Source organism: Bombina bombina, chromosome 4 (assembly GCF_027579735.1).
Source record: "Bombina bombina isolate aBomBom1 chromosome 4, aBomBom1.pri, whole genome shotgun sequence".
NCBI classification, from domain to species: Eukaryota; Metazoa; Chordata; class Amphibia; order Anura; family Bombinatoridae; genus Bombina; species Bombina bombina.
The window spans coordinates 1,054,316,854-1,054,343,238 of NC_069502.1; the positions used below are offsets into that span (position 1 = coordinate 1,054,316,854).

A 26,385-nucleotide genomic window follows, 5' to 3' on the forward strand; every position below is an offset into this window, starting at 1 on the left:
ATATAGAGTATAAGAAAAGGGCTGCTAATTACATGTGATATTTTAAAGTCACTGCAGTTTAAAGATACAGTTTTCTGGGTTTTGTAAGATAAGTTATATGCATAGTCAATTTGTATTTAATAGATTTAAAGAAGCAGTGTGTTTTTTTAAGTTAGCATTTCACAGCCTATATATATATTGTTTGAATCTGTATCTGATTGGCTGAGTAACTCATCTGTGCAAGTTCTGAGATTGTAAGTTAATTTTGTATTAGGATTGCAGTTAAATAGCAGAATATATATATTATCCTATTGTTTTATAAACACTGTTTAGAATTGTATTGCTTGGATGTTAAAGGTTTTTTTTTTAGTCCCATTGTGTTAAATAAATAAAGACTATTTATAAATAAGGTGGGTTTTTAATATAAGCGTGTATGAATTTTGCATAGCATATTTAAATAGTTTTCAAGCGCATATAATATTATTTCATTTCCTTTTATTGCAAATATATTTCAATATGTTCATGGATATTAACTAAATAAAAGAGTTCAGGTATTTATATTAATTTTATTTGTTGTCTTAGTAGAAGTATATTGATTGTGGGTTTAGTCTAAAGGAAGATTGTTAAATATATTCCCTGCCAAATACTCACATATTGTTTGGAGAATACTACTAAGATTTTCATAAATATACTGACATAACAATTGGAGGCACTTTGCATGAGATTTATTAATATTCCATCATATTTGATATAATATATTTGTGGTAGATAGAAATTATTATAAAAGAAAGAAAAAGTTTCATATTTTGATATTAATATTTTGAAGATATAATTTTTGAAGAGTTGAAATATTGATCTTCATATTTCAAGATTGATATTAATATCTTGAAATATTATTAAAGATTAATTTTTGAAAGATTAATAAAAATATTAATTTTTCTTATTTAAAAATTAATCAAAAATATTAATTTTTCATATTTTCAAAGTTAATCAAAAATATTAGTTTTTCATATTTTGAAATATTAATTTTTCATATTTCAAAATTAATAATATTTTTTTTTTAATTATAAAATTTTTCCTTCTCTCTTTTTATTGGCAAAAATTGTATTAGCGTTTTAGCTTAACTAAGTACTAAACCAATATAATAATGTCTGTAGCCAGAAGTGACTCATTTAATTCTATACATAGCAATGAAATTGGTCCCATAACCATACCTATTACTAAAGGTCAGGTCCTTAAGAAAGATATCTTAAGTTACCTTAAAGGGAAGTTTAATATTGCGGGTGAATTAAATGATTTTATGGATATGCTTGAAACTAGGGCTAAAAATATTACCGTTAATAATAATATGTGGAATGAAGAGAATGAATTCTTCCAGGAATTATTAATGATTAATCAATGCAAAGCTCCCAAAAAGCGAGAAGAACTAATGCTAAAATCTTGGCCCCTCTTAATATGCATTATTGACGAAATAGTTGTTGCAGTAAATTATGATAAAATGAATAACCATTTCATAGAAATAGTGATTTAAGTTGTTTCAAATGTTGCTGTGTCTGTTTGTGATGCCACCCGGTGTTGCCATGAGAGAACTACAGCCAGAAAGCCTTTTGGCTGTTGGAAATGGGATATCCAGTTATCCAATAGAGAGACAAGGTTTCGAAGGGCCACCCATATTTTACACCAATGATTACACTATATAGTGCTATGCAGGAAAAGGGGGAAAAAAGACTGGCTGCAGAGTTTTGTAACTGACTGAAACTGTTTTGCGTGGGACACAACTATAAAAACAAAGTGGGCCATATTTCTCCTATTCCATTGCAATTACACTTATTTTATATGAGGTGTGAAAAAAAATCTTGAAGTTGGATATCATTTTGGTAACGTATATATAGAGTATAAGAAAAGGGCTGCTAATTACATGTGATATTTTAAAGTCACTGCAGTTTAAAGATACAGTTTTCTGGGTTTTGTAAGATAAGTTATATGCATAGTTAATTTGTATTTAATAGATTTAAAGAAGCAGTGTGTTTTTTTAAGTTAGCATTTCACAGCCTATATATATATTGTTTGAATCTGTATCTGATTGGCTGAGTAACTCATCTGTGCAAGTTCTGAGATTGTAAGTTAATTTTGTATTAGGATTGCAGTTAAATAGCAGAATATATATATTATCCTATTGTTTTATAAACACTGTTTAGAATTGTATTGCTTGGATGTTAAAGGTTTTTTTTTTAGTCCCATTGTGTTAAATAAATAAAGACTATTTATAAATAAGGTGGGTTTTTAATATAAGCGTGTATGAATTTTGCATAGCATATTTAAATAGTTTTCAAGCGCATATAATATTATTTCATTTCCTTTTATTGCAAATATATTTCAATATGTTCATGGATATTAACTAAATAAAAGAGTTCAGGTATTTATATTAATTTTATTTGTTGTCTTAGTAGAAGTATATTGATTGTGGGTTTAGTCTAAAGGAAGATTGTTAAATATATTCCCTGCCAAATACTCACATATTGTTTGGAGAATACTACTAAGATTTTCATAAATATACTGACATAACAATTGGAGGCACTTTGCATGAGATTTATTAATATTCCATCATATTTGATATAATATATTTGTGGTAGATAGAAATTATTCTAAAAGAGAGAAAAAGTTTCATATTTTGATATTAATATTTTGAAGATATAATTTTTGAAGAGTTGAAATATTGATCTTCATATTTCAAGATTGATATTAATATCTTGAAATATTATTAAAGATTAATTTTTGAAAGATTAATAAAAATATTAATTTTTCATATTTAAAAATTAATCAAAAATATAAATTTTTCATATTTTCAAAGTTAATCAAAAATATTAATTTTTCATATTTTGAAATATTAATTTTTCATATTTCAAAATTAATAATATATTTTTTTTTAATTATAAAATTTTTCCTTCTCTCTTTTTATTGGCAAAAATTGTATTAGCGTTTTAGCTTAACTAAGTACTAAACCAATATAATAATGTCTGTAGCCAGAAGTGACTCATTTAATTCTATACATAGCAATGAAATTGGTCCCATAACCATACCTATTACTAAAGGTCAGGTCCTTAAGAAATATATCTTAAGTTACCTTAAAGGGAAGTTTAATATTGCGGGTGAATTAAATGATTTTATGGATATGCTTGAAACTAGGGCTAAAAATATTACCGTTAATAATAATATGTGGAATGAAGAGAATGAATTCTTCCAGGAATTATTAATGATTAATCAATGCAAAGCTCCCAAAAAGCGAGAAGAACTAATACTAAAATCTTGGCCCCTCTTAATATTACTTTATTGACGAAATGTCGTTTGGTGTCACAGACAAACGATTGCAAATACAGGAGCTAGAAAATAGTATTCGTTCCTCGCGCAGACGCGAAGAGGGTTTAAAAATAGCCAAAAATAAAATGGATGAATTTGCCCAAAACCTAACCACCTTAGATAAGCATAATACAGACTTAATCGCGCAGATACAAGATTTAAATAAACAGCTTGCGCAAAGCCAGAGAGAATTAAGCGATTTAAAAAGGTCATATCGCCATAATGAAAACCCTTATATTAACAGTGAGAATAATGCAGATAATGCTAACTCCTTTAGCGAACGCGTCAGGGACGAGGTACAAAAATATATAGAACAATATAGACAAACGACCCCTAACGGGTCAGAAATAGATTTCCTGAATAGACAATCCCCTCAGGATGTAAATCCAGAGGATTGCTGTAGCTCAGCTGGCGCGGGGGAGGGAAACTCTAACAGATAATCCCAAAATAATTCTAATAAAGTATACGATTCCCATAAAATAATCACCTTCGTACAACGCGCAGTACCTATATTCTCCAATAAGGGAACAACATCTGTAATTGATCATTTAGAGGCTTTTGAAAATGCGTTAGCTATAATGAATGTTACAAGTGAGTAATTGAAAATTGAATTTCTGCCTTGGGTATTTGACAGTAAACACCACAAATTCTTTGCTTCACTAAAGGATATGAATATTCATTCCTGGAATGGGGTAAAACGACAATGCAGAAAAGAATTCGGGCAATATCGCACTAAAACTGCCGCGAAAATAGCGGTATATGGTTTAAAGTATTGTGCGAATCAGAGTCCAATCTAATTCCTTTCTGTATTGAAAAATGCGTACAGTATGGCTGAAGATAATCCCAAATTTGATGGCTCAGAATTTGTAAATGTATTTTTTGAAGCACTGCCTACACCCATCAAAATCAACTTAGCTAGAGATTTTGATGAGGACTGCTCATTGGAATGGCTGATCAAAGAGAGTACAAAGTTATACTCTATTCAGCAGTCCAGTGAGCAGGGGGATAGACCCAGGGGTAGAGGTAACTTGTACAATCAGGTAGATATGCTGTTTACCCAGTTAAATCGGTTGAGCGAACAAATTGCTAATATGAGTCAAAAATCTACGGCTCAGCAACCGAACAATACTTTTTTAGGGGTACAGCCAGTGGTCAGCAGTGGACCACAGGCACAGTCATAAATACTGCAGTATCACCTGAGGGGGAGGGGAGAGATATACAAAATGTAATAATAAATATCAATGATACTAATCATGTTCTCTCCCCACAGACCGAAAACTGACAATTTAGCTGTGATGACAGGCAACCTCATCCGGGAAAAATTAACAAAACTCTTCCCTTGCAGCTCTCTCCTAACCTTATCTCCACAGATGCAGTACAAAAGAATCCAGCCGACCCTGTCATAGAGGAAACAGGTAGGTATGAAGGTTCCTCTGCATCGAATGACACGGCGAATTCAGGTAACACGTGGCGAACCCCACAAATGTATGCTAACGCCAACTTTATGTGTGAAATGGTAGAAACTGTAGGAAGATATTATGTATTAGTTGAGCTGCAAGATTCAGTCTCCAACCCTATCAGGGGATTAATTGACACTGGGCCACAGGCAACTATCTTATCCCACAGGTACTACACACAGCTAAATGAGCTAACACCCCACAAACCTAAAAGAAAAGAATTTGACGGTTCTCTAATAGGTGTTGGGGTGACTCCCTAAAAGTCTACGGTACTGCCTGGTTAAAATTTAAATTGGGGAACAGGGTCATAAGACACCCTGTCATTATAGTGGATCTGCCAACTGATCGTTTAATTATTGGTAGTGATCTCCTGAAACGATTAAGCACCATAATTGATTGCATAAATAATGTAATTTGGTCACAAGTTAAACGGCCTATCAATTATGAAAAATCTGGTATATCTCGCACCCGACATAGCTGTCACGTGGTGGAAGAGAAACCAGATGCTGTGGAGATTCATTTCAGGAATAACTCTGCACCTGAAATCACTATTCTACAAATAGATGATCAGACTCCTTTTAGTGGCTCTGATGGTAATACTTTTAAAATATCGCCTGGAAAGATAGTGAATATTTCCCTTGATGGCGATGTATTAACCATATCACTCCACAAAGGGGATCATAAAATCCCTAAAGGGGGAGGCCACGCTCAATACCTCACAGGGATTGAGAGAGTTAAAGAGGATCTATTTATCCCTATACAAGTACATGACCTTGGTAAACCAAGTATGCTAAAATAAACTTAAAACAGGAAGCTAGCTATATAAGCGAAGGTTTATTAGCGCAAATAGCTGAACCTAAAGTGATTAAATATCTTTCTCCCCAAGACCACTGTGTCAACGGCCTGGATGACAGGTCTGAAAGCTATAACATCACAGCTAAGTGCTTATTATCTATCTCTATTGGTAATAAGTCAATGAAGCACCTGTTTTTAGTTTTAAATACTCCCCATAATAAAATATACATTGGCAATGATATCTTACATAGATATGCCATACAAATAGATTTGATTAACTCTTGCCTCTGGAGCAAGTTAAAGGGGGACCCTGAAGTATTTCAGGATGAAAATGCAGCCCTGAAATCAAACCAGCAATTACCATATGCTGTGAATATGCAGGTATCTAGCGATATTATAATTCCTGCTGGGGCTGATAAGTTTCTTTTACCCTTACAGGTAAAGAGAGGTCAGAAATTAAAAACTTCTGAAACACTGATTTGTCTCTCCCATAGAATGCAAAATCTGGGTGTCACAGTAACCTACACTCCTATGGTTAATATTGGAACTGTTCCAATACATATTGTTGTGCATAACATGACCCCACAGGATATAACATTATCCAAGGGAACTACCATAGGATATGCACTGGAATCAAGTTATTACACTTTTGGATTCCAGAATAATGTAATTGGGCTAATACCTGAAGGATACTTAACTGAAGAACAATTAATAGAACAATCCTTTGCATCTATGCCAGAGGGTCTATTTAATGTTCAGTCTATTTATCCCTTCAGCTCAGAGGAAGGCATCTGTAAAATTGAAGAAGCCTCTCTAGTGTTTGATCAGCCAATCAAACAGCAAGATTACCCCAATACCCAGAGTCATGGGAGCAATGTAAATTATAATCAAGGGGATCTCACCTCTAGATTGGAAGAAGCCTATGAAATAGGACAGCCTGAAATCTTTCCAGGATTTCAACAAATAGTCGAAGAGCAAATATCCTTAGCTAATGGCTGTTCCAGCGATGATGAACGCCAACAGCTGCGAGAACTCCTGATGGAATACAAGGATATTTTTGCTAAGGATTCGTATGACTGTGGTACTACAGATTTGCACATTGCAAGGATACAAACAGATCCCGATGCACCACCTGTATTTGTCAAACAACACAGACTTCCCTTAGCCTCATATGATTCTCTTGCAGAGATCATAAGGAATTTGGAAGAAAGAGCTATTATCAGACAGGTGCACAGCTCTTATAATAATCCTATTCTAGGTGTCCTTAAGCCCAATGGACAATGGCGTTTGTGCGCTGACTTAAGACAGCTAAACAAACGAGTATACATGTCTGGCTGGCCTGTACCATACATCGACCAGTGCCTAGCACAAATGCAGGGATCCAAGATATTCACTGCCATTGATTGTGCACAGGGATACTGGACCATAAAGGTACATGAAGAGGACCAATATAAGCTAGCATTCTCCTTCCAAAAGGTCCAATATGCATTTCAAAGACTTCCTTTTGGATACATAAATTCTGGACATGAATTTGCTGTATTCATGCATAAGGCTATGCCTGATGCACTGGAAAGGGGGACCTTATCTTATGTTGATGATGTTTTAATCAAAAGCACAGACTTTGAAAAACACATCACAGAGCTTAAACACGTCCTCAGCCAACTTAAAAGGGCAGGTGTCAAATTATCCCTACAAAAAGCTCAATGGTGCCGCACTCGTGTAAACTTCTTGGGACATGAAGTTACCTCTGAAGGATTAAATCCCCAAAAGAAAAAGGTGGAAGCTATAGTGAATTCTAAAAACCCAACTAACTTAAAGGAATTGAGATCATTCCTGGGTATGACGAATTATTCTCGCAAATTCATTGATAATTATGCAGAGTTAGCTAAACCACTACTACTTCTTCTAAAGAAAGATGTAAAATGGCACTGGAGTGAGTCTCAAGAGACAGCCATCAGAGAGCTGAAGAGAAAACTCACTCAAGCACCTTGCTTAGCGTACCCTGAAGGTGGTAAACCTTTCTTCTTAGAGACAGGTTACACAGATATAAGCATGAGTGCTGTTTTATACCAAAAGCATGATAATTTGAACAAAACCATTGCTTATGCGAGCAAAAATCTATCCCCAGTAGAAATAAAATTTAGCGATTGCGAAAAAGCCCTCTTATCTACTGTATAAGCTCTACAAAATTTCCGCAGCTATATACAGGGCGAGAAAATAATTGTAGAAACGTCCCACCAACCTTTGCTATATTTGCAAAGTGAGAGAATAAGAGATGGGAATTTGTCTAATAGCCGCATAACAGCGTGGACTCTTTCCTTACAAGGCTGGCCCTTAGAAATTCGCTACAAGCAGAATAAAAAGAATCCAGTCGCACAAGGGCTTGCTGAGCTCCACGACTGTACTGCTAGAAATCCTGGGGAAGAATTATCAGAAGATGATTTTCTGGAGGAACAATTGCTTTCCCCATATAAAATATACAATGAGGACCATTGTCAAACATTACCTTGGGTGCATGTTGATGGTTGTTCTTACCATGCCACTATTGATAATGAGCGCAGATTAGTCGCTGGCATTGGTATAACTGGGGCAAATGGATTCCCAAATATATCTATAGGTTTCAACATTGGACCAAGATCCAGTCAAGTTGCAGAACTAACTGCTGTTTTCAAAACCATTGAAATGGCTATTGAACATGGTATTCATGAATTTGTGATCATAACTGACTCAAATTATGTGCGTGACAGTTTTGTTGAATACCTGCCAACTTGGAAAAGAAATGGCATGCAGAAAAGCAATAACAAACCAGTCAAGCATGGCAAGTTGTTCTGCGAGATTGATAATCTGGTAGTATCCAATGATTTAACCATACACTGGAAAAAGACCAAGGGTCATTCCAGAGTTCTAGGTCCTGATAAGGAAGGCAATGACCTTGCGGACTCATTAGCCAAACAAGAAGCCATAACTGGAGAACTCCTTAATATTGACCACTTAATGGGTGCAATTCAGGTAGAAGCCATTACCAGAAACCAGGCAAAACAACAGAGTGAGCCTAACTTGGTACAATGGAGTCAGGATTCTCCTAGTGAGGACCTGATCACTAGTCAAAAAGAAGACCCCATTGTAGGCATCTTCTATAAACACATAGAAGATCCTGAAAGCAACCCCATCTCAAAGGATGATTGTATTGGCAAAGAAGATCTTAGGATCTTAATAAAATCTAGATCACAATTCAAGTTACAGGATGGGTTGTTAATTAGAACCTCCAAAACTGGCATCCAGCAGTGGGTAGTACTCATCAAGTTCAGAGGTCTAATGCTTCTACATGCCCATGATGCTCCCACATCTGGTCATCGTGGTGCCAAACTCACGTATGAAATATTACGTGATTATTCTTTTTGGCCACACATGTTGAAAGATGTTCAAACCTACTGTCAAGGGTGTTTAATCTGCCCACAGTTCCAACCCACTGCACCAACGCATAAAGCGCCATTGCAGAAAAGGGGGATGGTAATGCCATGGTCAGATATACAAATTGATTTTATTGGCCCAGTAACAAGATCATCAAGAGGTAACAAATACATGTTAACCGTGACATGCCTGTTCACTAAATGGGTAGAGTGCATTAGTGCACCTAACAATAGTGCTGAAACATGTGCAGCATTGCTCATCAACCATGTATTTTCCAGATTTGGTTTGCCCCAAAGAATCGAATCAGATCGGGGGACCCACTTCACTAGCGAAGTGATGACCAAAATGTGGAAAATACTAGGGGTTAAAAGAAAGCTCCATATTGCTTATAGAGCTGCCTCAAGTGGTGGTGTAGAGCGTTACAACCAGTCCATTGTTAAAATCCTCAAAAAGTTTGTGAGTGAAACAGGTAAAGACTGGGATGTAAAACTACCTCTAGTCTTAATGGCATTAAGAGCAACTCCAAGTAATGCTACCAAAATGTCACCTTTTGAACTGATGACTGGTAGAAGAATGGTTCTACCTCAGCATCTGCTATACCGTACATCAGACCAAAACTTGATAAACGCTGCCAATACACATCAATATGTGGAAAACCTAAGAAAACACCTGCAATATGCCTTTGCATTTGCTCAAAGGAATTTAGAGAGATCCGCAACTGCCACTAAAACCTATTATGATCTCAAAACATCCAAAAAGGAATATGAAATAAATGATAAAGTTTATCTTTATAACTTTGGAAGAGATCAGGTTAGGGAGAAGAAATTTCTTCCCTCATGGAAAGGTCCTTTTGTCATTACTGACAAAATATCTCCAGTGGCCTATAAAATACGGATCCCCAAAAATGAAAATTTCATAGATAAATGGGTCCATATCAATCAATTGCGAGCGTGTCATCCAAGATCCCAACTACAAGTCATAGAGGGAAAATGAAGTGTCATATCCCCAAATGAACTAAAGACATACTGTAGTTCAAAGATGCCTAGCTGATAAACATGAAGACTCAAAATCGACAGACTATCTACATAGAAGACTGTCCATGAAGTGTACGGTCAACATCCTCACCAAATACCACTAACTTTGATCCAATTCAAATACATGTGTCCTACATATTTTTGAATTAGAAAGGGGGATTTATGTCAAGGTATTTGAAATATTATTAAATAATATATAGAAGTATATTTATCTTTATTTAATAAATCTGTGGATGTGCACATGGTCTGTAAAACAAAGGATTATTTCTAAGAGATCTCCCACACTCATTATGTAAATTATGCTAAACACACAGGGGGGGACCATGGAACATTTGGCCTGCCCAATTTAATACAGTCACTTAGAGGAATGTTGGGGGAAGTAATTTTGAAAGAAAACAGGATACAGGCCCATATATGGGTTTCCTCCAAGGGAAATGCCGATCCGTCTGAAAAGATGTGAGAGATACAAACATTCTTCAAGGGACTGATAATTAGCATAAATTTGTTTTGAGTGACTCAGGCTGTGTGGCTGATAACACCAGAATACACAGAGAAAACACAGACAAATGCTAAGGTGTGACTCTGAACATACAGCACACAGTGAAGACACATGGCTTACATTATGATTTCAAAGCAACTGTAGTTAGATTTCAAATATAATATACTAAGAAAATAAATACAAGACATACATATTTTGAAAGCATGAATATCTTAGCCTCTGTGTGTTTAAGAATATAAATAGATGTTTGTGGACCTAAAAGTAAATGATTAATAATACTTCATTTTATTTCATATGGACCATAGACATATGAAATGCTTGGATCCCTTCTAATAATTATTTCTATTTTTATTGCAGACAACCAGTGGTCATGAGCATCAATCTATGCACTTAGAAAGAGATGGAATGCCTGCATGAAATGAAATGTCATATTATATGAATGTGCAATAAATGTTTATAAAGTTTTAAATACATCTCTTAAAATATAGTGAGATGAAGATATGGAAGTTACTTTGATGTGATATGACTATGAGATATAAATTTTCTGTTAGGCTAAATGAAATATAAATTATTTTAATATAATGTTAGATATATGTGATGTTTCATATCAAAATGATCAGAAAATTCATTAAGATATAACATCCAAAACAAATATTGTGAATAGTTGTTGCAGTAAATTATGATAAAATGAATAACCATTTCATAGAAATAGTGATTTAAGTTGTTTCAAATGTTGCTGTGTCTGTTTGTGATGCCACCCGGTGTTGCCAGGAGAGAACTACAGCCAGAAAGCTTTTTAGCTGTTGGAAATGGGATATCCAGTTATCCAATAGAGGGACAAGGTTTCGAAGGGCCACCCATATTTTACACCAATGATTACACTATATAGTGCTATGCAGGAAAAGGGGGGAAAAAGACTGGCTGCAGAGTTTTGTAACTGACTGAAACTGTTTTGCGTGGGACACAACTATAAAAACAAAGTGGGCCATATTTCTCCTATTCCATTGCAATTACACTTATTTTATATGAGGTGTGAAAAAAAATCTTGAAGTTGGATATCATTTTGGTAACGTATATATAGAGTATAAGAAAAGGGCTGCTAATTACATGTGATATTTTAAAGTCACTGCAGTTTAAAGATACAGTTTTCTGGGTTTTGTAAGATAAGTTATATGCATAGTCAATTTGTATTTAATAGATTTAAAGAAGCAGTGTGTTTTTTTTAAGTTAGCATTTCACAGCCTATATATATATTGTTTGAATCTGTATCTGATTGGCTGAGTAACTCATCTGTGCAAGTTCTGAGATTGTAAGTTAATTTTGTATTAGGATTGCAGTTAAATAGCAGAATATATATATTATCCTATTGTTTTATAAACACTGTTTAGAATTGTATTGCTTGGATGTTAAAGGTTTTTTTTTTAGTCCCATTGTGTTAAATAAATAAAGACTATTTATAAATAAGGTGGGTTTTCAATATAAGCGTGTATTAATTTTGCATAGCATATTTAAATAGTTTTCAAGCGCATATAATATTATTTCATTTCCTTTTATTTCAAATATATTTCAATATGTTCATGGATATTAACTAAATAAAAGAGTTCAGGTATTTATATTAATTTTATTTGTTGTCTTAGTAGAAGTATATTGATTGTGGGTTTAGTCTAAAGGAAGATTGTTAAATATATTCCCTGCCAAATACTCACATATTGTTTGGAGAATACTACTAAGATTTTCATAAATATACTGACAATATAAAGTAATCATGTCACCTCTTAAGCTCCTTTTTCTAGATAAAATAGACCCATTTTGGCTAACCTCCTAAGAGAGGGAGGATGAGAGAAACAGATATATTCCCAGTAACATATTCCCTGGAAGTCATAATGATAAACATTCTAAATATTTTAAAGGGCCATTATTGTGAAGAGGTTAAATGCTCTCATTTGTTAATTCGTAATTTTATCACTATTGAGCGCCCAGTTCTATTTGTTTAAACACCAGAAAAGCCACAGGGAATTGCTTGTCCCGAGTAGAAACTGTCGTTGAGCCAATCAGCAGCGCTAGTTGTATGACCCAGCTGGTTTCTCTGCGGCTCCCAAGTGGTACTTTAGGTTTGTGGGTTAAAGACATAGGCCCCTATTTATCTAGCCGTCAACCGCAAATACGCTGGAATTCCGCAGCGTAATTGTGGCGAGCCTGATTCCCCTTAGTTATCAAACCCTACAGACCAGCAAAAGTAGAATTTTATGACGTAACATACGATCCGCCGGTCTCAGTCCGACACAGATCGATGCTTACGTCACTACAAATGTTGTGAATGCAAATTCGGCACTATCTGACTACTTTTGCTAGTTAACAAATTTCTACCAGGTACGCTCGCCACTATTCCGGCCCAGCATACCTGGTTTTTAATCCGCCGCCCTGGAGGCGGCGGATGCCATAGGAATCAATGGGAGTCTGAAAGCAGCAAAGCTTATGTTCGCTGCTGCCCAATATCCCATTGATTCCTATGGGAGAATAAAAGTTATGTTTACACCAAACACCCTAACATGTACCCTGAGTCTAAACACCCCTAATCTGCCGCCCCCTACACCGCCGCCACCTACATTATACTTATTAACCCCTAATCTGTTGCCCCGACACCGCCGCCACCTACATTATACTTATTAACCCCTAATCTGCCCCCCTACACCGCCGCCACCTACATTATACTTATTAACCCCTAATCTGCCAGCCCGACACCGCTGCCACCTACATTATACTTATTAACCCCTAATCTGCCGCCCCAACACTGCAGTCACCTACATTATACTTATTAACCACTATCCCGTTGCTCCCGGAGCCCACCGCAACTAAATAATTTATTAACCCCTAAACCTAACAACCCGCTAACTTTATATTAAATATTAACTCATCCCTATCTTATAATAAATTTAAACTTAAATTTAGAATTAAATTAAACTATATTAAACTATTAATTAATCTACCCTAACTATTATACTAAAATTACATTAAAATATATTAAACTAATAATTAATCTACACTAACTATTATACTAAAATTACATTAAACTACAAATTAAATTAACTATATTATATATTTAGAAACCTAATCCTACCCAAATAATTTAAATCTACATTAAAAAATTACTAAATTACAAAAAAACTATCAACTTAGTTACAAAAAAATAACAAACACTAAGTTACAGAAAAAAATAAACACTAAGTTACAAAAATTAAAAAGAAATTATCAATGATTTAAACTAATTACACCTAATCTAAGGGCCCTATGAAAATAAAAACCTACAATAAACTACAAATAGCCTTTAAAAGGGCCTTTTGCGGGGCATTGCCCCAAAGAAATCAGCTCTTTTACCTGTAAATATAAAATACAAACAACACCCCCAACAGTAAACCCACCACCCACACAACTAACCAACCCAAATAAAATAGGATTGAGCTCGCATTCTATTGGCTGATTGAAACAGCCAATAGAATGCAAGCTCAATCCTATTGGCTGATTAGATCAGCCAATAAGATTGAAGTTCAATCCTATTGGCTGATTGCATCAGCCAATAGGATTTTTTCAACCTTAATTCTGATTGGCTGATAGAATTCTATCAGCCAATCGGAATCTAAGGAACGCCATCTTGGATGACGTCACTTAAAGGAACCTTCATTCGTCGGGAGTCATCGGAAGAAGAGGATGCTCCGCGCCGGATGTCTTGAAGATGGATCCGCTCCTCGCCGGATGGATGAAGATAGAAGATGCCGTCTGGGTGAAGACTTCTGCTGGCTTGGATGAAGACTTCGGATGCTTGGATGAAGACTTCTCCCGGCTTTGATGAGGACTTCTGCCGGCTTCTTGGAGGATGGATGTCAGATCTTCAAAACTGTAAGTCGATCTTCAGGGGTTAGTGTTAGGATTTTTTAAAGGTTTATTGAGTGGGTTTTATTTTTAGATTAGGGTTTGGGTGCAATAGAGCTAAATGTCCTTTTAAGGGCAATACCCATCCAAATGCCCTTTTCAGGGCAATGGGGAGCTTAGGTTTTTTTAGTTAGTGTTTTATTTGGGGGGGTTGGTTGTACTTTTTATTTACAGGTAAAAGAGCTGATTTCTTTGGGGCAATGCCCCGCAAAAGGCCCTTTTAAGGGCTATTTGTAGTTTATTGTAGGTTAGGGTTTTTTTTTTATTTTGGGGAGGCTTTTTTATTTTCATAGGGCCCTTAGATTAGGTGTAATTAGTTTAAATCTTTGATAATTTCTTTTTTATTTTTTTGTAACTTAGTGTTTATTTTTTTCTGTAATTTAGTGTTTGTTATTTTTTGTAACTAAGTTGTTAGTTTTTTGTAACTTAGTAATTTTTTAGTGTAGATTTAAATTATTTGAGTAGGGTTAGGTTTCTAAATATATAATATAGTTAATTTAATTTGTAGTTTAATGTAGTTTTAGTATAACAGTTAGTATAGATTAATTATTAATTTAATATAGTTTAATGTAATCTTATTATAAAAGGTAGTGTAGATTAATTATTAGTTTAATATAGTTTAATGTAATTTTAGTATAATAGGGTAGATTAATTAATAGTTTAATATAGTTTAATTTAATTCTAAAGTTAAGTTTAAATTTATTATAAGATAGGGATGAGTTAATATTTAATATAAAGTTAGCGGGTTGTAAGGTTTAGGGGTTAATAGGTTAATTTAGTTTATGGAGAGGTGGGGGGCTGGCGGTTTAGGGGTTAATAACTTTATTTAGTTGCGGTGGGCTCCGGGAGCGGCGGGATAGGGGTTAATAAGTATAATGTAGGTGGCGGCGGTGTAGGGGGCGGCAGATTAGGGGTTAATAACATAATGCAGGTGGTGGTGGGCTCCGAGAGCAGCAGGATAGGGGTTAATAAGTTTATTAGAGTGGCGGTGGGCTCCGTGAGAAGCGGTTTAGGGGTTAATGACTTTATTTCGTTGTGGTGGGGTCCGGGATAGGGGTAAAACAGTGTAGTATAGTGTGGGTGCTTATTGACAGGGTACAAATAAAGCTGTGAAAAAGCCCAATAGCAGCGAGATCGGTGACTGTTAGTTAACAGTCCGCTGCTCATCGCCCCGTACTTGGTGCGCGGCTTTTTGACAGCTTTTTTGGTAACTTTGGAGAACGTATTCAGGTGCGCGGCAGCGATGTTAGGCGATGTCAGGTGAGCGTATTGGTGCCGTCGAATGCAAGTAAGTTGACGGCTTGATAGGTAGGCCCAATGACTTGCAAGGACTATAGTGATAAAATTACATGCTCTAACAAATTAAGGCATGCCATATTTTCACTATAATGGCCTTTTATTTCAATACATTTAGGTGATTTATTTAATTATACTCAATCACTATTGATCACTTTTCTTACAACTGTTTTCTTTACATGAATACATATATAAGCATGCTGTACACACACATATATATATATATATATATTTATACACAGTATATATACACTTACAAGCACACAACCATTTATTTTACCTCTTGAATCCCAGTCGATGTGAGTGATATAGCTTGAGGCACCTTTACAGATACCAACTCGTTTGCTGGTCAACACATTATAAATATCTACAAAATTATCATGGGAAGCCACTGCCAGATATTTCCCTGCATCTATGAAGCAATAAATACAGAATAAATACATCACAAACTTCTAAACAATTCAAATTCTCTATAAAATTACATTCATGTAATTTATTATTTAATTCAAATAAAACCCCCCCAGAAAAAAGTATATTTAAAAAGCAGCACTAAATGGACAGTCTACTCCAGAATTTGTATTATTAAGATAGATAGATAATCAAGATAGATAATGCCTTAATTACCCATTCCCCAGTTTTGCATAATCAACACTGTTATATTAATATACTTTTTATCTCTGTGATTATCTTGTATCTAAGCTCTGCAGACTGCCCCCTTATGTAAGTCCTTTGACAGACATTCATTTTAGCGAATCAGTGCTGACTCAAATAACTCCACAGGAGTGAGCACAATGTTATATATATGACACACATGAACTATCTCTGTCTAACTGTGAAAACTGTGAAAATAAGCTTAGATAGGGGGCGGTTTTTAACAGTTTAGAAATCAGTCTACCTAGGTTTAGCTTGCAGCAACAATACCAAGAGAACAAAGCAAATTGTATGATAAATGTAATCTGGAAAGTTGTTTAAAATGACATGCCCTATCTGAATCATGAAAGTTTCATTTTGACTAGACTGTCCCTTTAAAGGGACAGTCTACACTAAAATTGTTTTTGTTTAAAAAGATAGATAATGCCTTTACTACCCATTCCCCAGCTTTGCACAACAAATATTGATATATTATTATACTTAATAACATTTAAACCTCTAAATTTCTGTCTGTGCCTGTTTCACAACAGGAGACTGCTAGTTCATGTGGGCATTATAGATAACAATGTGTTCACACCCGAGGAGTTATTTAAGATTTTGCATAACACAGTACTAAATGCAAGTCAATAGATAATAAATAAATAGTCATGTGAATAGGGGGCTGTCAGAAGATGCTTAGATACAAGGTAATCACAGAGGTAAAAAGTATACTAATATAACTGTTTTGGTTATGCAAAATTGGGGAATGGTTAATAAAGGTATTATCTATCTTTTAAAACAATAAAAATTCTATTGCAGACTGTCCCTTTAAGGGTTTTGATCGACACGTATGTGTTTAACCCTTGCAAAGAGGGTGACATTAAAGTCAGCTCCAGAACAACAATGCACAACTGGGAGCTAGCTGAACACATTTGGCAAGCCAATGACAAGTTGCATAAATATGTATTCACCAATCAGCAGCTAGCTTTAAGTAGTGCATTGCTGTTCCTCAGTATACCAAGGTATGCATTTCAACAAAGGATACCAAGAGAACAAAGGAAACCTGGTAATAGAAATGCATTAAAAATTATATTAAAACTGCACTCTCTGTCTGAATCATGAATGTTTAATTTTGACTTTCATATACCTTTAACAGGCAATTTTCTGTCTACCAAAAATGTTCACATTTCCTTTGTAAACTACCAAAAGAGCAATGTACAAATTAGCTCAGATATTACACCAATAAATTATAGAAACATATATCTGTAAGGATTTTAATAAGAAAGTTTGCCAAATAAAATGTATTCTGCTTTGAGACTTACCTGGTGAAAATTTGATATCTGCTATCATTTCCTTTCTGTGGTGGAAAGATACCATATCTTCAAGGGTGTCTGCATTTACGACTAGAAAACTGCCATCGTTCAGGCCTACTGCCAAGGCTTTCCCATCTGGAGTAAAGGCACAGCATCGTCCTCCTGCAAAGCAACAGACGTGCACTAAGCTTTTGTGGCACAGTAGCATCAAGCAATAAATACTAGCATTTTCTGCTCCTGTTTTCTACATCAATCTGTTAAAACCTGGTTCTCAGCAAGCGCAATACGGGTACATTTCTAGCTATTTTGAATTACAAAACTCCTGCGCCAGATAGACTTAGATTGACTGGCTAGACTTGCATTTTGGATTCATTAATGTCCTTGATTGATTTCTGTGTCAGCCAATAAGTATGTAAGTTTTACTTTTGTATTTGGCCAATCCTGAGCCCATAAAAAGTTATAACAAAAAAGATTTAGTTCCTTTCTTCACAGTTTGAGCAACAGCACACAAAGCAAGTGGCTGGGTTAATATCAGGCCACCAATTGGAGAAATGCAAAAAAAGGAAATTTATGCTTACCTGATAAATTTATTTCTTCTACGATACGACGAGTCCACGAATTTCATCCTTACATATGGGATTTATCCTCGTGTTGACAGGAAGTGGCAAAGAGCACCACAGCAGAGCTGTATATATAGCTCCTCCCTTCCCTCCACCTCCAGTCATTCGACCGAAGTTAGGAAGAGAAAGGAAAAGCCAAAGGTGCAAAGGTGACTGAAGTTTAACAAAAATAAAAATAAAAACCTGAAAAACAGGGTGGGCCGTGGACTCGTCATATCGTAAAAGAAATAAATTTATCAGGTAAGCATAAATTTCCTTTTCTCTTACAAAGATACGATGAGTCCACGTATTTCATCCTTACTTATGGGATACAATACCAAAGCTATAGGACACGGATGAAAAGGGAGGGACAAGACAGGAACCTAAATGGAAGGCACCACTGCTTGAAGAACCTTTCTCCCCAAAACAGCCTCAGAAGAAGCAAAAGTATCAAATTTGTAAAATTTGGAAAAAGTATGAAGAGAAGACCAAGTTGCAGCCTTGCAAATCTGTTCAACAGAAGCATCATTTTTAAATGCCCATGAGGAAGCCACAGCCCTAGTGGAATGAGCCGTAATTCTTTCAGGAGGCTGCTGCCCAGCAGTCTCATATGCCAAACGGATGATACTCTTCAGCCAAAAAGAAAGAGAGGTAGCCGTAGCCTTCTGACCCCTACGTTTCCCGGCAAAAACCACAAACAATGAAGATGTTTGACGAAAATCCTTAGTCGCCTGTAAGTAAAACTTTAAGGTGCGAACTACATCTAAGTTGTGTAATATACGCTCCTTCGTAGAAGAAGGATTAGGACATAATGAAGGAACAACAATGTCCTGATTAATATTCTTATTAGAAACAACTTTAGGAAGAAAACCAGGTTTGGTACGTAACACCACCTTATCAACATGAAAAGTAAGGTAAGGTGTATCAATTTGTAAAGCCGAAAGCTCAGAAACTCTGCGAGCAGAAGAAATAGCAACCAAAAATAAAACCTTCCAAGATAATAACTTAATATCTATGGAATGCATGGGTTCAAACGGAACCCCTTGAAGAACCTTAAGAACTAAATTCAAACTCCAAGAAGGAGCAATTGGTCTAAATACAGGCCTGATTCTAGTTAGAGCCTGACAAAAGGATTGAACATCTGGAACATCTGACAGACGTTTGTGCAATAGAATGGACAATGCAAAGATCTGTCCCTTTAAGGAACTTGCTGACAACCCTTTCTCCAATCCTTCTTGGAGAAAGGCTAAAATCCTGGGAATCCTAACCCTACTCCATGAGTAGCCCTTGGATTCGCACCAATAAAGATATTTACGCCATATCTTATGGTAAATGTTTCTAGTAACAGGCTTCCGTGCCTGAATCAAAGTATCAATGACCGAATCAGAGAACCCTCGCTTAGATAAAATCAAGCGTTCAATCTCCAAGCAGTTAGCTGCAGAGAAACTAGATTCGGGTGATGGAAGGGACCCTGAATGAGAAGGCCCTGCCTCAATGGAAGCTGCCACGGTGGCAGAGAGGACATGACCACTAGATCCGCGTACCAAGTCCTGCGTAGCCACGCAGGAGCGATTAGAATCACTGAAGCCCTCTCCTGTTTGATCCGAGCAATTACCCGGGGAAGGAGAGCAAACGGTGGAAACACATAAGCTAGGTTGAATGACCAAGGCACTGCCAAGGCATCTATCAGTTCGGCCTGAGGATCCCTTGACCTGGATCCATATCTTGGGAGCTTGGCATTCTGACGAGACGCCATCAGATCCAGTTCCATTCTGCCCCACCAGAGAATCAGAGCAGCAAAGACCTCCGGATGAAGTTCCCATTCTCCTGGATGGAAAGACTGTCTGCTCAGAAAGTCCGCTTCCCAGTTGTCCACTCCTGGGATGTATATTGCTGACAGATAACAAGAATGAGCCTCCGCCCACCGAATTATCTTGGATACTTCTGTCATCGCTAAGGAACTCCTTGTTCCTCCCTGATGATTGATGTAAGCCACAGCCGTGATGTTGTCCGACTGAAACCGGATGAATTTGTCCGAAGCCAACTGAGGCCAAGCCTGAAGCGCATTGAATATCACTCTTAACTCCAGAATATTCATTGGAAGTAGAGACTCCGATCGAGTCCACACCCCCTGAGCCTTCAGGGAATTCCAGACTGCACCCCAACCTAGTAGACTGGCATCCGTTGTCACTATCACCCATGAGGGCCTGCGGAAGCACGTCCCTTGGGACAGATGATCCTGCAACAACCACCAAAGAAGAGAGTTTGTCTCCTGATCTAAATCTATCTGAGGAGACAAATCTGCATAATCTCCATTCCACTGTCTGAGCATGCTCAGTTGTAGAGGTCTGAGATGAAAACGAGCAAACAAAATTATGTCCATTTCCGCCACAATCAATCCAATTACCTCCATGCACTGGGCCACTGAAGGCAGAGGATTGGACTGAAGGGCTCGGCATGTATTCAGAATCTTTAACTTCCTGATCTTCGTCAAGAAGGTTTTTATAGATACAGAATCTATTAGAATTCCCAGGAAAGGAACCTTCGTTTGTGGAATTAGTGAACTCTTTTCTACGTTCACCTTCCACCCATGAGTCCTTAGAAAGGACAGAACCCTGTCGGTATGCGACTTTGTCAGTTGGTAAGACGCCGCCTGGATTAGTATATTGACCAGATAAGGCGCCACTGCAATGCCCCGTGTTCTGAGAACCGCTAGCAGAGACCCTAGAACCTTTGTGAAGATCCTGGGTGCCATGGCCAGCCTGAAGGGTAGAGCCACGAACTGAAAATGTTTGTCTAGAAAGGCAAATCTTAGGAACTGGTGATGATCCTTGTGGATAGGAATATGAAGGTATGCATCCTTCAAGTCCACGGTAGTCATATATTGACCCTCCTGGATCAATGGAAGAATTGTCATAATAGTCTCCATCTTGAAGGATGGGACTCTGAGAAACTTGTTTAGACTTTTGAGATCTAAAATGGGTCGAAACGTTCCCTCCTATTCAAGACATACAATAATAAATCACAAAATTAAGAAAAAAAGAAAAATTAGTATAAAAAACTCCTTAAACCAAAAGTTCATGCATAAGAAACAGTTCCCAGGAGTGGACGATTTTTCGGCTTGTTACTATGTGGACCCACGCTCATACAAGGATGCTGTTCTGTGTATAGTTGTAAGAGGAGCGTTCCCAGGACAAAAGAGGCAGTCGCAGCCAATGATGGTATTTCCCCTACGGACAAGGAATCCTCTTAGTAAATGTCACACAGCAAATAGCAGGGGAAGTTACATCCGTACTTACATAATAATAAGCAGCAACCGGCCTCCAAACTTGACCAACGATCTGTGGACACACCTTCCAATAGTAACCAATGGCCACTGGAAACAGAAAAGCTTTAACAGGGAAAATCAATTAGATATACTAGGCTAGAAACCCAGTGAATTTTTTGCAGCTTTCTTTTACAGGATATGCATTCTCGCTCCCAAGGCCTGTTTATAATGGCCAATACTGCACAAAAAACACCTAGCAGAGGGTTATTCAGCCACAAGATATCTGCACAAATAAAATACTCCAAAGGTGTAGGAGTTAGTTTAAAATAGAGCAAATAGAGCAACTAGTTTCAAAATGTAATATCTTTTTCAAGCTCTAAAAACCAAATGAACAATGCTCTCTTTTAATCCCACTTCCAGCCAGCTGATTTGATTAATCAATTAGTCTGCCACCTGTTTTGTAAAAGGTGAGGCTGTTAACATTAGTACATTTATAAGCATTGTTATCAGTGAAAATATTTGCAGAATATACATTCATATTTAAAAATTCATGTTTAGAACTAATTTTATATTTAAAAAACATTCATGTTAAAAATATTGCATAGTATTCTGGAAACAATATTAACATATTAACATACAATTTGTTGCCGGCATCTTTCTACAAAATTTTGTACTAATATTATTACCCTAATAAACAAATAAAAAATAAATATAAGGCTGCTGAAAAATATATATACTAAAAAACAATTTGTTATCCTTAGAAAAAAAAAATATATATATTCACCAAACAGGGAATTGAACCCCTAACCTCGAATCCCAAAAAACATCAAATGCTTACACTTTAACCACTAAGTCATAGCTCATCTAAACATGGTAAATGCTATTTTGGATTGTATTTAAACCCACTCATTTACAAATATCTTCTATAAATGATAGTAAAGATTCGAACCCAAAGACCCATACTAGCTAAACCTGCAGGCTATACCATTCGGCCATCCTTCCCAATTCATAATTAGGTTCCGATTTTTTTATAAATAACTTCTATATTCCTATTATTTCATAAATATATGTATATGATGGGATTCAAACCAGTAACCTTCTGGTCCTGAAACAAGCAACTTAACCACTGGCCCAAAATAGGCTCATGATAAAGACTTAAGTCTATTGATATATATAAAGACATAATGGTCCAGACAAATCTAACAATAATATCATTTAAAAAATTACAAGGATTTATTATCATAACAAGAAAGACCTTAAATATTATATACTATACTACTTTTTTTTTTTTTTTTTTTTTTTAAATAAGTATGTATATCTGTCTGGACCATTATGTCTTTATATATATCAATAGACTTATGTCTTTATCATGAGCCTATTGTGGGCCAGTGGTTAAGTTGCTTGTTTCAGGACCAGAAGGTTACTGGTTTGAATCCCATCATATTTATGAAATAATAGGAATATAGAAGTTATTTATAAAAAATTCGGAACCTAATTATGAATTGGGAAGGATGGCCGAATGGTATAGCCTGCAGGTTTAGCTAGTAAGGGTCTTTGGGTTCGAATCTTTACTATCATTTATAGAATATATTTCTAAATGAGAGGGTTTAAATACAATCCAAAATAGCAGTTACCATGTTTAGATGAGCTATGACTTAGTGGTTAACCCCTTAACGACCGAGGACGTGCAGGGTACGTCCTCTAAAAAAATACCCTTAACGACCAAGGACGTACCCTGCACGTCCTCGGTCTGGAAAGCAGCTGGAAGCGATCCTGCTCGCTTCCAGCTGCTTTCCGGTTATTGCAGTGATGCCTCGATATCGAGGCATCCTGCAATAACCTTTTTAAGCCATCCGGTGCAGAGAGAGCCACTCTGTGGCCAGGGTCGGCTCCAAGGGGGGGCTTTGGGGGGCAATGCCCACCCAAATGGAATGCTGTGCCCCCTCAAAACACAGGATTTTTGTAAATTATTATTATTTTTTTTTTTTTTACTTAAAATGTTTTATTTTTCGCCCCGCACCTTTTCTGGGGGCGGGGCTTGTGCACGCTCAAATGTGCACTCAGTCAGTCAGTGCAGTGGAAGGCTGGGGTATGACTTAGCTATACCTATTTCACAATAGGTGGCTGGCACTGCTGAAGATGACTGACTGATCCAGCTGGCCTCACATAATGACGCTGCATTCTCCCTGACACTCATCATGACTCATCACTTCCTCCCACCCAGAGTCCCAGCGCGGGAAGAGTGAGAGCTGACTCGTGAGAGGGAATCAGTGTGAGGTGATGCAAGGAGGAAAGAAGCAGCAAGACTAGGCTGGTCACGGTGAGAAAAAACATCACATTCAGCAGTGATGTTATTTATATTTGTTTTGCTCAGTCAGTCTAAGTGTAAGGTGTATTCTGCACTAGGCACACATTCACAAGGCATTTACTTAGGGCAGCAGCTGAAGCATTGCTCTAAGGCAGCTGTAGTGCAGGCAGGTACTTTTTATGGGTAATTTTCCCCATCCTTACCTCTCAGTGCACACATCAGACCTAGCTGTCATGCTGCCTCCCATGTATTTTACAAAGCAGCAAGCTCAGATAACAAATAATGTATACAGCAAAATGTATTATCTGGCTTGGTCCCTTCCAGCTAAAGTACCAATAAAGTCACAGCCCTCACATCACAGGTCCTTCAGCCGGATGGGATCTAGCTGCAAACGTATCTGTAAGTGTGAGACTGAGGGAACCTTCTTGCAATATAGTAAGGTACTGAGGAGGGGGTTGTGTATATATTATATAAGGTAATAGGGAGGCTGTGTGTATGTGTGTGGCAGAGCAGAGGGAACCTCTCTATAATGTTATAAAATTGTGTATAAGGTGTGTGACTGAGTGTGTCTGTCAAAGAGAACCTCTCTATAATATTATTTATATTTATATAAGGGATGATATTTATATTTATTTAAGGTACTGGGGAGGGGGCTGTGTGTGTGGGAGACAGAGGGAACCTCTTTATAATATTATATATATGTCTATAAGGGATGATATTTATATTTATTTAAGGTACTGGGGAGGGGCTCCCCATATAATTTTATGTATATAAGGGATGATATTTATATTTAGACAGGGGGAACCTCTTTATTTTATATATATATATATATATATATATATACATACACCATATATCCATAATATATATTGTATTTATACATTTCTGGAAGAACATTAATATAAAAAAAACATAATTTATGCTTACCTGATAAATTTATTTCTCTTGTGGTGTATCCAGTCCACGGATCATCCATTACTTATGGGATATTAACTCCTCCCCAACAGGAAGTGCAAGAGGATTCACCCAGCAGAGCTGCTATATAGCTCCTCCCCTAACTGCCATTACCAGTCATTCGACCGAAAACATGCAGAGAAAGGAAAACCATAGGGTGCAGTGGTGACTGTAGTTTAATGGAAAAATTACCTGCCTTAAAGTGACAGGGCGGGCCGTGGACTGGATACACCACAAGAGAAATAAATTTATCAGGTAAGCATAAATTATGTTTTCTCTTGTTAAGTGTATCCAGTCCACGGATCATCCATTACTTATGGGATACCAATACCAAAGCTAAAGTACACGGATGACGGGAGGGACAGGCAGGCTCTTTATACGGAAGGAACCACTGCCTGAAGAACCTTTCTCCCAAAAAAACAGCCTCAGAAGAAGCAAAAGTGTCAAATTTGTAAAATTTGGAAAAAGTATGAAGAGAAGACCAAGTTGCAGCCTTGCAAATCTGTTCAACAGAAGCCTCATTCTTAAAGGCCCAAGTGGAAGCCACAGCTCTAGTAGAATGTGCTGTAATTCTTTCAGGAGGCTGCTGTCCAGCAGTCTCATAGGCTAACCGTATTATGCTACGAAGCCAAAAGGAGAGAGAGGTAGCCGAAGCTTTTTGACCTCTCCTCTGACCAGAATAAACGACAAACAGGGAAGACGTTTGTCGAAAATCCTTAGTTGCCTGTAGATAAAATTTCAGGGCACGGACTACATCTAGATTGTGTAGCAGACGTTCCTTTTTCGAAGAAGGATTAGGACACAAAGATGGAACCACAATCTCTTGATTGATATTCCTGTTAGTGACCACCTTAGGTAGGAACCCAGGTTTAGTACGCAGAACTACCTTGTCTGAATGAAAAATCAGATAAGGAGAATCACAATGTAAGGCAGATAACTCAGAGACTCTTCGAGCCGAGGAAATCGCCATTAAAAACAGAACTTTCCAAGATAACAACTTGATATCAATGGAATGAAGGGGTTCAAACGGAACCCCCTGTAAAACATTAAGAACTAAGTTCAAACTCCATGGTGGAGCAACAGTTTTAAACACAGGCTTGATCCTAGCTAAAGCCTGACAAAAAGCTTGACCGTCCGGAACTTCTGACAGACGTTTGTGTAAAAGAATGGACAGAGCTGAAATCTGTCCCTTTAAGGAACTAGCGGATAAACCCTTTTCTAAACCTTCTTGTAGAAAAGACAATATCCTCGGAATCCTAACCTTACTCCATGAGTAACTCTTGGATTCGCACCAATATAAGTATTTGCGCCATATCTTATGGTAAATCTTTCTGGTAACAGGCTTCCTAGCCTGTATTAAGGTATCAATAACTGACTCAGAAAAACCACGTTTTGATAAAATCAAGCGTTCAAAGTCAGCTTCAGAGAAATTAGATTTTGATGTTTGAAGGGACCCTGGATCAGAAGGTCCTGTTTCAGAGGTAGCGACCAAGGTGGACAGGATGACATGTCCACTAGATCTGCATACCAAGTCCTGCGTGGCCATGCAGGCGCTATT

The 26,385-nt window shown here is 36.8% G+C and overlaps 1 protein-coding gene across 1 annotated transcript in view; it reads right to left on the bottom strand.

The window, feature by feature from the left end:
• Positions 1–26,385, bottom strand: part of EML6 (EMAP like 6) — a 540,560-nt gene that overhangs the window by 207,516 nt on the left and 306,659 nt on the right. Inside the window, exons 22-23 of the mRNA XM_053712691.1 lie at positions 17,708–17,860; positions 16,036–16,167 (exon numbers count right to left, since the gene is read on the bottom strand). Of these exons, the coding sequence (XP_053568666.1) occupies positions 16,036–16,167; positions 17,708–17,860 (285 nt within the window). The remainder of the gene's footprint in view (positions 1–16,035; positions 16,168–17,707; positions 17,861–26,385) is intronic.